Source organism: Mya arenaria, chromosome 4 (genome assembly GCF_026914265.1).
Source record: "Mya arenaria isolate MELC-2E11 chromosome 4, ASM2691426v1".
Taxonomy (NCBI): Eukaryota; Metazoa; Mollusca; class Bivalvia; order Myida; family Myidae; genus Mya; species Mya arenaria.
The window spans coordinates 38,131,132-38,144,624 of NC_069125.1; the positions used below are offsets into that span (position 1 = coordinate 38,131,132).

At 35.0% G+C, this 13,493-nt stretch overlaps 1 protein-coding gene across 4 annotated transcripts in view; it reads left to right on the top strand.

Moving 5' to 3' along the window:
* Nucleotides 1-5,811: 5,811 nt before the first annotated feature.
* The window catches only part of LOC128230117 (uncharacterized), a 34,056-nt gene continuing 26,374 nt past the window's right edge, over nucleotides 5,812-13,493 (top strand). Inside the window, exon 1 of one of the 4 annotated variants that reach the window (XM_052942138.1) lies at nucleotides 5,812-6,117. In XM_052942138.1, coding sequence (XP_052798098.1) covers nucleotides 5,939-6,117 — 179 coding nt within the window. In that variant the 5' untranslated portion in view covers nucleotides 5,812-5,938. Of the gene's footprint in view, nucleotides 6,118-9,114; nucleotides 9,494-11,767; nucleotides 12,579-13,493 lie in introns of those variants that run through there. The other 3 variants (XM_052942137.1, XM_052942136.1, XM_052942139.1) reach the window with 3 other exon arrangements.

A 13,493-nucleotide genomic window follows, 5' to 3' on the forward strand; every position in this document is an offset into this window, starting at 1 on the left:
AAACATGCGTCGCTTAAGACGCTTTTAGAGTTGTATCCGTCAGTCATCTATCATTAACTATATAATTATTGTAATTTATAACTATAAATATATATTGTGAATCCATTATTATCTGTTGTAAGCGCATATCAATGAATATATGTATATATGTAATATGCCCTTTTTGTATGAGGAAATGAAGTGTGGCAAATCATTTGGAGTGTTAAAACTAAATACCAAAAGCTGGAACTCTTCAGCAATTTTTGATACTTGGTAAAATATCGTCTTTGAAAATCACAATTTTCATTATCATTGTGGCCTAGAGGTAAAGGCGTCTTTTTTATATTTTTGCTTGACTTGACCGCTGTGGGTTTGCACCAAACTGAAACCAAATAGTTTTTTATTATATTTTTTTTCTGAAATTGGGATATCATAGAGTAAAATGATGATACAATATGTCTTGTCAGATGCATTACCATGAAAGAAATGCTTGGTCCAAAGAATGAGCAAGTCCCTTTATTGCACTGGACATTATAATTATTAACATCATTAGACTGAGTTCATCTGTATTTGATATTTGATATTTCGCAAAGAATTAATGACAAATCAAGGCTTAGCCATTGTCTAAGGTTTCAATACATTAGTTTCTCTCTTGTCAAGACGTCAAGACTAATGCTTAATAATTCTCCGGAATATTATTTTGAATGTCGTATGGAGATCTTATTAAGAGGATAGGGCATACTTCAGCTGCAAATGATTTATTCTTATTCGCAACATGTCATAGGGACGATTTTTATATTGCTTTACAGTTATGTAACACTTTTTTAATCTTTTAAATTTCAATGCCGTTTTCATGACATTATTTGAAATCGTCACAATCACGAGAAATATGCAAATCGCAATTCCTATACAAATATTTAACTAGAGAAATCGAAGTTAAGGAAACTAATGTAAAGAAAAAGTTAACATCTGTGCTTTGAAATGAGAGAGTCTTCTAAATTGGGATTGACAAAATAAATACAGAGTTTGTGATGACGTATTGATTAAAAATGCCATGAAAATGTAAATTCCATTTTTTCTTGCTGGATAAACTATTACACTAGAAATCGATGCTATTTCTTATATCAAATTACTAGTAAACATGTCCATGTAAATGGCTACTAATAACCTATTTATGATGCCTTATATCAAAAACTTTTTTTCACTGGTAAAAGCATATATTCCTTGAAGACCCTTTAATATTGGTTCAATATCGTTGGGGTTCACTTATTCCAAAGAATTTTAGATGAATGACTTTTTAAAAAGAGCAAGACAAAACCTCATTACTTCTTTCTATAAAAGAAGTTCTAAAAAACATCTTCGACATGTTAATGTTATCACTAAAATCACTTTTTCTGATATATAATACAAGTTTACATTTCTTATACTTTATTCAAACTTTTAGTTATATACTTATATATTATAACGTGTATAGAATACAAAAAACAAAACCTACAACAATCAAATTATTTAAAATGAACATGACAATCTAAATGCAAAAAATGAACAAAACTAAGATTAAGAAAAAAAAAAAAATTCTGACTTAATTGTTTAGCGGCAAAAGATGAGACATTAAACATTTGTTTCATTGTAGATTTTATCTATTTAAAACACAATTTAAAAATGAAAAATAAACACTATCGTGATTTTATAAGTAAGGCACTGAGATATAGAGCAATAAAAGGCAGCAACGAAACAACATCAAATATTAAGTGCTCAACAAAACAGCATCAAATATTAAGTGCTCAACAAAACAGCATCAAATATTAAGTGCTCAACAAAACAGCATCAAATATTAAGTGCTCAACAAAACAGCATCAAATATGTGCCCAACATCAACATTACTATAGACGATATCATTTTAAACAATGTCTTTCTAACCTGTGTTGTTGAAACAGAAAGCCGAAATCAGATTTTTGCATCTCACTTGCCATACTAGTTACATTACAATCGACACTTTGCACATAATTGCCAACTTTTTTCTTAAGATATATCCTCTTATAGAATTAATTAGACAAAACGACGTCTCAGCGTCAGGGCTAGAGACACGGTAACAGACAGCAAGGTTCTCTGGCTGGATCATTGATTGACAAGAAGGCAGTTTTATAAGTCGCCCGCTGCTGCCGTCATTAGTCTGTCAGCGAGTATTTGCGGTGGGAATTAGGTTTCCGCTATATATGATGCTTTCTGGAATCATATGTAGAACAGGTTTATTGGCGTGAACTTTAAAAAACAAAAATGATATACCTATCAGTGTGTGTATATCACGTGATAAATTGCGTCAAAAATGCTACGTCGGAAGGCAACATTTTGCTTCAAATGAAGACTTAAACATAGATAACTTGTCTTTCTTCACCATTTTAGATTAGATGTTAGATGACACAAAGGGCAGTCTATGCCGCTTAAAGAGCCCCGCCTTCGTTTTATTATCGGATTTTGATTAGGTTATTATTTTCTTCAAACATTTCGTTAAACTTGTTTCCATAAATAATGTTTTGACAGTGCTCCATCAGGCGGCGGTTTTGTAAAAATGTTTATCATACACTGTCAATACATAGAAAAAAGTAGTGGTATGTGGAATACATATAAGGCTACCTTCTTTTCCTAAGTGACTTGTATTTAAGAACAAAGGTTAATTTAGCGCTGTTCTCATACTTATCTGTGATCACTTGACAATGACAAGAGGAATATTTATTATTTATACTTGTAATATGTTGAAACAAATAAAAACATAGTGAACTTCAAAATTCGTTCGAAGAAACATAATGATCGTCCAAATACATTCAAAGAAACATTGTTTACCTCCAATTACATTCAAAGAAACAGTATTCTGCCAATTACATTCAAAGAAACCTGGTGAACTTCCAAATACATACCATTAAACATAATGAACTTATGCTAAAATAACATCAAAAAAAACAAAGTTCAAAATACATCCAAATAAATACAGCGGACTTTCAAACACTTGCGAAAAAATATAGTGAAATGGTTTAACCCCAGTAAGTTCGTGTTCAAGACAACTTGTGTTTCATTGACCGTCCCAAAGCGGTTAACCTTTTGTTCATTGATATAGTTAAATTTTTGTGTGGCATGTTTGGTTTGCACATGTGTGTCAGTCGTTCATTGCCGTTAGGGTCTAACCTTGTGCCTCTAAGCAGGGTGTGCAAGTGTGTCACTCGTTCATTGCCGTTAGGGTCTAACCTTGTGCATCTAAGCAGGGTGTGCATGTGTGTCAGTCGTTCATTGCCGTTAGGGTCTAACCTTGTGCCTCTAAGCAGGGTGTACATGTGTGTCAGTCGTTCATTGCCGTTAGGGTCTAACCTTGTGCCTCTAAGCAGGGTGTACATGTGTGTCAGTCGTTCATTGCCGTTAGGGTCTAACCTTGTGCCTCTAAGCAGGGTGTACATGTGTGTCAGTCGTTCATTGCCGTTAGGGTCTAACCTTGTGCCTCTAAGCAGGGTGTACATGTGTGTCAGTCGTTCATTGCCGTTAGGGTCAAACCTCGTACCTCTAAGCAGGGTGTACATGTGTGTCAGTCGTTCATTGCCGTTAGGGTCTAACCTTGTGCCTCTTAGCAGGATGTACATGTGTGTCAGTCGTTCATTGCCGTTAGGGTCTAACCTTGTGCCTCTAAGCAGGGTGTACATGTGTGGCAGTCGTTCATTGCCGTTAGGGTCTAACCTTGTGCCTCTAAGCAGGGTGTACATGTGTGTCAGTCGTTCATTGCCGTTAGGGTCTAACCTTGTGCCTCTAAGCAGGGTGTACATGTGTGTCAGTCGTTCATTGCCGTTAGGGTCTAACCTTGTGCCTCTAAGCAGGGTGTACATGTGTGTCAGTCGTTCATTGCCGTTAGGGTCTAACCTTGTGCCTCTTAGCAGGATGTACATGTGTGTCAGTCGTTCATTGCCGTTAGGGTCTAACCTTGTGCCTCTAAGCAGGGTGTGCATGTGTGTCAGTCGTTCATTGCCGTTAGGGTCTAACCTTGTGCCTCTTAGCAGGGTGTACATGTGTGTCAGTCGTTCATTGCCGTTAGGGTCTAACCTTGTGCCTCTTAGCAGGATGTACATGTGTGTCACTCGTTCATTGCCGTTAGGGTCTAACCTCGTGCCTCTAAGCAGGGTGTACATGTGTGTCACTCGTTCATTGCCGTTAGGGTCTAACCTTGTGACTCTAAGCAGGGTGTACATGTGTGTCAGTCGTTCATTGCCGTTAGGGTCTAACCTTGTGCCTCTAAGCAGGGTGTACATGTGTGTCAGTCGTTCATTGCCGTTAGGGTCTAACCTTGTGCCTCTAAGCAGGGTGTGCATGTGTGTCAGTCGTTCATTGCCGTTAGGGTCTAACCTTGTGCCTCTTAGCAGGGTGTACATGTGTGTCAGTCGTTCATTGCCGTTAGGGTCTAACCTTGTGCCTCTAAGCAGGGTGTGCATGTGTGTCAGTCGTTCATTGCCGTTAGGGTCTAACCTTGTGCCTCTTAGCAGGGTGTGCATGTGTGTCAGTCGTTCATTGCCGTTAGGGTCTAACCTTGTGCCTCTAAGCAGGGTGTACATGTGTGTCAGTCGTTCATTGCCGTTAGGGTCTAACCTTGTGCCTCTAAGCAGGGTGTACATGTGTGTCAGTCGTTCATTGCCGTTAGGGTCTAACCTTGTGCCTCTAAGCAGGGTGTACATGTGTGGCAGTCGTTCATTGCCGTTAGGGTCTAACCTTGTGCCTCTAAGCAGGGTGTACATGTGTGTCAGTCGTTCATTGCCGTTAGGGTCTAACCTTGTGCCTCTAAGCAGGGTGTACATGTGTGTCAGTCGTTCATTGCCGTTAGGGTCTAACCTTGTGCCTCTAAGCAGGGTGTACATGTGTGTCAGTCGTTCATTGCCGTTAGGGTCTAACCTTGTGCCTCTAAGCAGGGTGTACATGTGTGTCAGTCGTTCATTGCCGTTAGGGTCTAACCTTGTGCCTCTAAGCAGGGTGTACATGTGACATTTTGACCATTGGGCTTGTCTTCGTAGTTTTTATTGCATAATTCCAAATACATTCAAAGCTGTTTTTACAGTCCTTTTTTAATTCGACAAACGAGAGGTTAATACTTTCATAATTATATTTCTCTATGATCTCAGTGTTATCTATACACGTTTGCACTTTAGATTAAACAAAACTCAGTAAATTGCACGAAAAACAAAGTTGTTTTGAAGTAGGGAAAATCTCATATCGTCATGGACTGAGTTCTTTGACTTAAATGTGGAAACTGAGTATGCCTTTAAATCCTTTCTTTCAAACTACAAGCTCTCATTATTTATTTATTATACGTATTGTATATATGGTTGGTTTTTGATAACGATCGTTGGGTTATTTGCACTCGACTTTATTGACTCAATACATGTAGGAATTTTATGACAAAATTTACATACTGATTGTAAATTAGTTTTGAAACCACGAAGACTACTTGTATCATCGTAAATTTTAATTGTCTATATTTATATATGATAAATTAAACGTGCCACATCGGTGTTTAAGATCACTTTTTATTTCTTTTTCTGATCTTCAATTGGTTAAAATTATATTTCAAGCAAAACTTTTATAGCACAGAAAATATATAAAAAAAAAGATTTCAAAAAGCCCCACTTCTTTCTTCACGACAATTTGTTCTCTGTATCAAAGCCATACAAAATGTTGTCTTTGTTTAATTATTTTATTTTTATTACTTCTATTGCCCTATAATATATTTCAATGGATTGCTTAAACAAATTATACAGTGTTATATCTAATTGAAAATAATGCATACAAATTCATCAGAACAATTCAGAGGTAATATGATTAATTAAAGCTTTTGAGAAAATATACCAGACCTCTTCAGCAATCGGACTACGTTAAATCAAAGAAGTTTGTGTACTTCTTAATAACATATCAAATATCACTTTTGTGTTTCCAAATGAAGAAACCACACTCGCTTTCCATAAGTACCAATGGCTCGGTGACTGGAAATGGCTCGGTTCCGAGCCCAAGCAGCCCCGTGTCGCCTTACCAGGAGGGAAAACATAAGACTGACCTGTCACCTACAGAGAATCAACTATTCCCTGGGCTTCCAAAGAAGAAAAATAAATTCCAAAGGTAATTAGAATAATTGCTTTAATAAGATAACAATATTTATTGTATTTGAATATATGGTTAAGAACTGGCCCTTTTTTCTCGAAAGTATAACAAGCTTCATAATTAAGAGAACAACCACTATAAAGTTGATATTACAAATAAAAAAAGCTAGTTTACCGTAATTATCACAAAAATAACTCTCTGTAAAAGTCTCAAAGGTCTTTAAAATGAGAGTATGATAACAAAAATAGTGTGCTAAGCCAGGTCCTGTTATAAGGGACTTGCGGATTGTTCAAGAAATCGGGGCCTGTCGTGGAAAAGCAATGCAATGTATTAACAATCACACGATTAATGAAAACAAAAACTGATTACTTTTGTCAATTATGTATCAAAGTCATTCATTTATACGTATACACTAAACAATTTAATATATCATATAATGGAATTAATTGTGATGTTGCCAGCGAAAAAGAGTCCAGTGAAGTTAAAAGTAGCGTTTTCATGTTTCGTGCATCGTGCTATTTTCAAATAGTTTAGACTTTTAAGTTGAATTTACTTATCGTTCATGATATGTTTTTCTTTTGTAATAGTTTCTCTTGGTTAAAAAATGTGTTTGTTATTTTTAATATCTGTTATTACATCAATAGGACTCATTTGCGCAGACGACATCACACATGATTTAATACCAATGTACTAAAGCGCTATCAATCCTCGAGATTGCCCTGCTTTTGATAGTTCATTAAAATGGAAACCGCAAGAAGAGCCTAGTCGTCATTTTACTATGAGTTTGTTAAAGCAATTATCCTCGTATCGGCAATATTCAACGTAGTGGCCACGTTCGCCTGTGGTACATCGTAGTATGGCCTTTTACACTTATATTGTAGAGCAACTCTGGGGCTGTATTCAATATTCACCTAAAAATTCACTTTATTTTGAGATTAGAATTGAAGTTTTGTGTTTGGACTGTATAATAGCTAGTCATTGAAGTAAACGTAATCGCTGAGGCGTGTCTTACGGACAGCCCCTGGTACATATGTCATTCATCGCAGTTCTTGCTTAATTTTGGGTACAAAATAATTTCCTCCTTCGGATTCAATACACGGGGTCAAGCCATTGAGCAGCAAACTTTTAGGGCGCGGGCATTCTTTTATAAACTTAACAACAACAATGCCCCTGGTTCAGAGACTTTCCGGGATCGCACGCCATGTGGCTGTGGTACTAAATTTATGTTCATGCTTCAAGAAATTAAAATCCCACAAAAAATTGAGATTTTGGATAAAATTATCACTCCAGTTACTAAAAACCTATATGTGTTTTTGTTATGTTATGCTAATGGAATTATGGTATACATAACTATAATATCGATGATTTAGTTTAGGCAAAGGAGGTTTTGCTTATTTCTTCATGTTTCAGGTGATAACTTATAAGTCGTCATTTGAACATCGAAAGATTGGCTTTTTTCTTCGTGAGAAAAAAACCTATAAAATAATAGTTCATGATGAAAGAGAAACAAACCAATACTGCCGTGACCTTTTTTTTTATAAAAAGTTCAGTTACAATAAATAAACTGTAAACTTAGCATATTTATCTTTTATAACAGACTGGGACTGGAATTAAGCGGTTAGATATCGTTATTTAAGACCAATTGTTGATTTTGATAATTTTCATCGACATCATTGAATTTATCTGAGATAAAATGTTATTTACGTTGTCAGCATAGCGGACAATGTCCTTAGCATTGTCAAAATTGTCAGTTTAACAAATATAGACAAATGTGTAGCCCTCGAGAAAATTTATTGATACTTGTACGCCCTCCCAGACTTTGACTACTTAATACGGCCCTATACTCGGTTTATTTATACCCAGTACTTTAATATGACCAGTGCACTGATATTACATGACAATATCACGCGTGATAAACTTTAGAACATGCATTTTTATTAGCATTAAAACATGTAAAGACTTTGTGCTTTGTTTAATCCTTTCAAAGGGTTTAATAATGACTTTGGAGCGAATGAAAATACACCAAAATATCAAACTGACTGTATAGTAGAAATAACAGGGACTATCACAGCAGTCCAAAATTACTGCGAGCTTGTTCTGGACCGTCAGGAAAAAACAATACGAGGAACTAAGTCAACATAAATATTAAAAACATGCATCATAAAATCCTGCAAATATTTCAAATGGTTGACTGCAGCTTGTGCTTCCGACATGGCATTCATTCATTTAAACGCTCTGTGTCTCTTGTTCAGTGTATGTCGTGCTTTGTCCTGGTGCCTTTAAAGGGGGTCTTCAATAATCGTTCGCCTATTGGACTTGTCCCTGTAATTTTCATTGTCTTTTAAAACGAGCTAAGGTTCAACAATTACAGAGATAACTTGCCGTTTATCTGAATATGTATGGTAATACAATGTATGTCTTCCTTTAGAATATTGTACATAACTTAGCATTACTACTACTACTACTAATTATAATTATGATAATGTAAATAGACTGCTTGCATCACAAATAAGGCAAATGCATGAGCTGGAAAACATATCAGTTTTATATATCATGTCAGCATCATATAATAAGGCATTGTTAAAATAACTAATCATGTATTATACAATTGTAAAAGCATGGCTATCTCCTTTCTTCTGAAATCTGAAACAAGCCAAGGACATTGTCACATGAAGCATTATGTAAATATCAACTTCGGAAAGACACTTTTGAAGATTAAAGAGAATTGGCTTTAGAAACTTGTGTAACAGTCCTTAATCATTCTCTCCAAAATTTTGATGAAAATTTATTATGGGGATATGTTATAAACTGATAGGAATAAGAATGTTATAAATTTGTCGAAAATGATAGCACTGTTAGCTGATAAATGCTCGTCATTTATTGTTATACTACATGTAAATCATCTCCCGGCACTAAATCATGTCCTTGCTAAGTTCACTCGGATTTCCAAGCTAATGTTGTACAGCTCTTTTCGGTAACAGAGTGACAGAATCAACGAGCAATTAAATTTGGTTTTCTTTTTATGTAATGACACTATTTATTTAAGCAATTGTATGTCTATAAGAGTTTGTTTGCGAACACATGTACGATACAGGTATACCATATATTTAGCTTTTGTGAACCTTGAACACATTCATTAAGATAGTTGAAACCGAAAAGGACAATCGTGAAAAATGGGAATATATTCTCAAAGCGGTACTTTGGTGTCGCGGCCGAGCAGTATCGACATCCGGCGTCAGTCCCTTGATAGAAGAGCTTCTTTGGACCTGTATAGTGATGAGGGCTTGAAGGACTTGAGCCGCGGGCTTAGTCTGGGGCGGGACAGTGTTATTGATCCCACCGACATCACCGCTATTCTCCATAAAAAGAAAAAAGAGAGGCAGCCGTTTTATAGGTATGACAAACATGCAGTAATTTAAATGACTATGCTTATGAATTTGGTGAGTTTCCGTTCTGTGAATTAGAATTGGGTTTATTTCATACTGCCGCATACATTGAAGGAAAAATTAACCAGTACAACTTCTAATATATTGGAGAAGGAAAAGTGCTTATTCTTAATAACAAAAGATGAACCATTAAATTCAGTGGCATTTTTTAAGAAACTACCAAGTCATTGCGTTGGGGTTTATCAGTTTGTTTAAGACAGGGTAAACACATTTTTTTCGTACAAATAAAGGTAAATGAATTATTGCAAAAACGTTAACCAGTAAGTGATATTTTAACATAAAAAACAAAGTAGTAAACCAGTGAGTTCTGTTTCAACAAGTATTTGCCGATTTATTTCATTCTTTTCCTAAAGATGCACTATTACTCCCAAATAAGATTTACCACAATTAATAATATTGTTTTAATATTAAAAAAGGAATGAATAAATGTCGAAAACAATGATTCTTATGAAGGAAACCGAGTTTAATTTAAAAGAAATGAGCATAAAACAAGGTATTTCTACCTTATGAAACTATATTGGACCACAGTAAATCTTTTAATATTCACCAATCATTTAATATTTTTGTGTTTTCTTCTATTACATACATGGTTACAATCTTGTTATCAGTAATTAATATTTTCCAAAAATGCATTATTAGAAAGTAGTTAAAGGTTTATCAGTCAAAATTGATGTTTGTTATACATGTGTACATTGATTTTGAATAAGAGTGTCACTAAAATCACTAAGCGTTCTAGTATTCAATCCATGTTCAAATGCAATAATTATCAATCCATCCACGTCGTTTCACCACTGGCTTTTTAATACTCCAACCGAGGTAATTTCCCCGTACTCTTTCACTATGTTAAACTTATGGCTAACAACAGCCTCAATCGTTAAGTCTGTAAATCCCAAAAACATTTTCCTCAATCGAGTTTTTTCAAAGAGTCAAATATAATATTAAAGTTGGCAGCATTACAATAACATTTCTATGGTGGCATATTGTGCCAAGAACTGCCACCTATAACCCTTTTAACTATACAACACTTACTGCAGGTTAATTAGTTATGTTTTGCGAATACCACATAAAAAGCATCTCTAAATATATATCTGGCTTTTAGCAAGAATTGGTTATCTAGTTATGATTTGCGAATTCCACTTACTTAGTAAGTAACTTACTAACTGGATAACTAGATAAGATTCGTGTTACAAGTTACCTATGAATCCAATCCAGATTCAGGCGCCAACAGGTTATCTAGTTATGGTTTGCGAATTCCACTTAGTAAGTAACATATCAACTGGTTAACTCGATTAAGATTCGTATTACCACTTACTAAGTGAAATTCGCAAATAATAAGTAGGTGACCAGTTGTATAAATGTATACATTGATAACTGATAACTCGAATTGTATCTAGTTAACCAGTTATTATGCAACTTATTAAGTGGAATTCGCAAACCAAAACTAGATAACCAGTAACTGCTAGAAGCCAAAAGTGCATTTATAGCTAAGTGGTTACACGAATCTTATCTAGTTAACCAGTTAGTAAGTTACTTACTTAGTGGAATTCGCAAACCATAACCATATAACCAATTACTGCTTAAAGCCAAAAATGCATTTAGAGAAAAGTGGTCACACGAATCGTATCTACTTAACCAGTTATTATGTTACTTTTTATCATATTGGAATTCGCAAACCATAACTAGTTAACCTGTTAATGTTGTACCTCTAAAAAAGGTAACAGGTAGACGTTCGGGGACTTTCAAGCCAGTTTTCATTCTTATGATATTATCTTACCGAAAAGAAATCTCGAATTTTAACTAGTTATCGAGATAATTATCGCGACAATTACGTGGTTTGATTTGACAGTAAATAAGAAATTTGGTGATGTGATACTTTTTAAATTGTCATTTCAATCTATTTTATATATGTGATGGTTAAATATAGATAATGAACGAGAATACAAAAACAGTAACAACAAAACGCCCTTAGTCATTTTTGCGTTTAGCTATAGTTATATATTTGCATTACTCAAAAACATTCAAATGATTATGGACGCGTTTCGGGAGAACAGAATTTCATTGTCAATGATTTCTTTTATCTTGCTTGAAATTTATATTGATGGGGACATTATGGCAGGGGCAATCAAAGAAATTATATCAGTTGCAATGCATTTTACTGTTTGTGGTTACACTGATTTTAAAGTTAACAACCGCATCACTGTGTTTTACAATGAAAACACTTTTCATGATGGAATATTTTGATGTAGAGCATGAGCACTATTAGTTCGTTCTTTACCTGAGCTATAATGCAATGTTGTTACTAAATTTGGTAGTATGTAATGGTGTGTGTGTATAAGGTATGTTAAGTGTGTGCACGAGGACATATGTAAGTGAAATACTTCATTTAAATAATGTTAACATGTCAAAAAAAACTTCAATAACAAGCAAGAGTGTTTTTTTAACATATGTCGCTTATTGCTACAAAGCGTCAGTGTAAAACATTAAAAATGGTAGCACTGTTAGCTGATAAATGCTCGTCATTTCTTGTTATTCTGCATCTTCATCACCTCCCGGAACTAAATCATGGCCTCGCGAGGTTCACTCGGATTTCCAAGTCAATGTTTACAGCTCTTCGGTAACAGAGTGACAAAGTAACGAGCAATTAAAGATTGCTTTCTTTTAACGTTACGACAATATTTATTCAAGCACTTCTATGTGCATATGAGTTTCTTGGCGAACTCATGTACAATGCAGCAATACCATATATTTAGCTTATGAGATCCTTGAACACATTCAATAAGACAGTTGAAACCGAAAAGGACAATCGTGAAAAATGGGAAAATATTCTCAAAGCGGTACTTTGGCGTCGCGGCCGAGCAGTATCAACATCCGGCGTCAGTCCTTAGATAGAAGACCTTCGTTGGACATGTTAAGTGATGATGGTTTGAAGGACTTGAGCCACGGGCTTAATCTTGGGCGGGACAGCGTTATTGATCCCATCGACCTCTCCGCCATTCTTCATAAGAAGAAAAAAGAGGGGCAGCCGTTTTATAGGTACGGAGAGTTTATGAAAACTGTGCAGTAATTTAAATGACTATGCCTATGAACTTGGTGAGTTTCCGTTCTGTGAATCAGAATTGATTTTATTTCATACTGCCGCCAAACAATTAAAAAACAACTTAAACATGTACAATTTCTAATAATGATATTGCTGAAGGAAAAGTGCTAATTCTAATTAATAAAACATGAACCATTTAATTCAGTGGCATTTTTTAAGAAACTACCGAGTCATTGCGTTAGGGTTTAAATCAGTTTGTTTAAGACGGGGCAAACACAGTTTTATTTTCTACAAACAAAGTTAAACGAATCATCGCAAAAACGTGAGCCAATAAATGATGTTTTTACATGAAAAAAAAACAAAGTAGAAAACCAGTCATTTTGTTTGAATAACGCCTTCAAGTAATAAGCAAGAAAACTGTAATCTTAATTCCGACGATGATATTGCGTGTCCTATATTGGGATGCGACACAGTAAAGATTAAATATCGATTGAAAACGATTAACCTGTATTAATAGGATTGAATGGAAACTTAAAAAAAAGCTATGCAATTAGCACATGTGTGTAGACCAGGAAAGAAGCAAACGATACCATCGATAACAATGTCGACATATCATTTAAGTGCATAGAGGTCACTTACACTGAATAAAGAATCGGTCTGGGTTTCCAACGTTTGACTAATTTGCTTCTGTCTAGTCAAAAACAACAATATATGCTTAATACTATAATACTTTCTTGCAGATGGATTATTATTGTTTTCGTTCCAAGACGTTTCAGAGATTCTGTCTGCGACTTATAACCAGCTAATTTCATCAATATTCCATTGTTGTTATTATAAATATGTCATATTTCCATTTAAGACAATCGACTATTGTCATCTCTGTAAATATCAAAACTAATAATACAACAGAA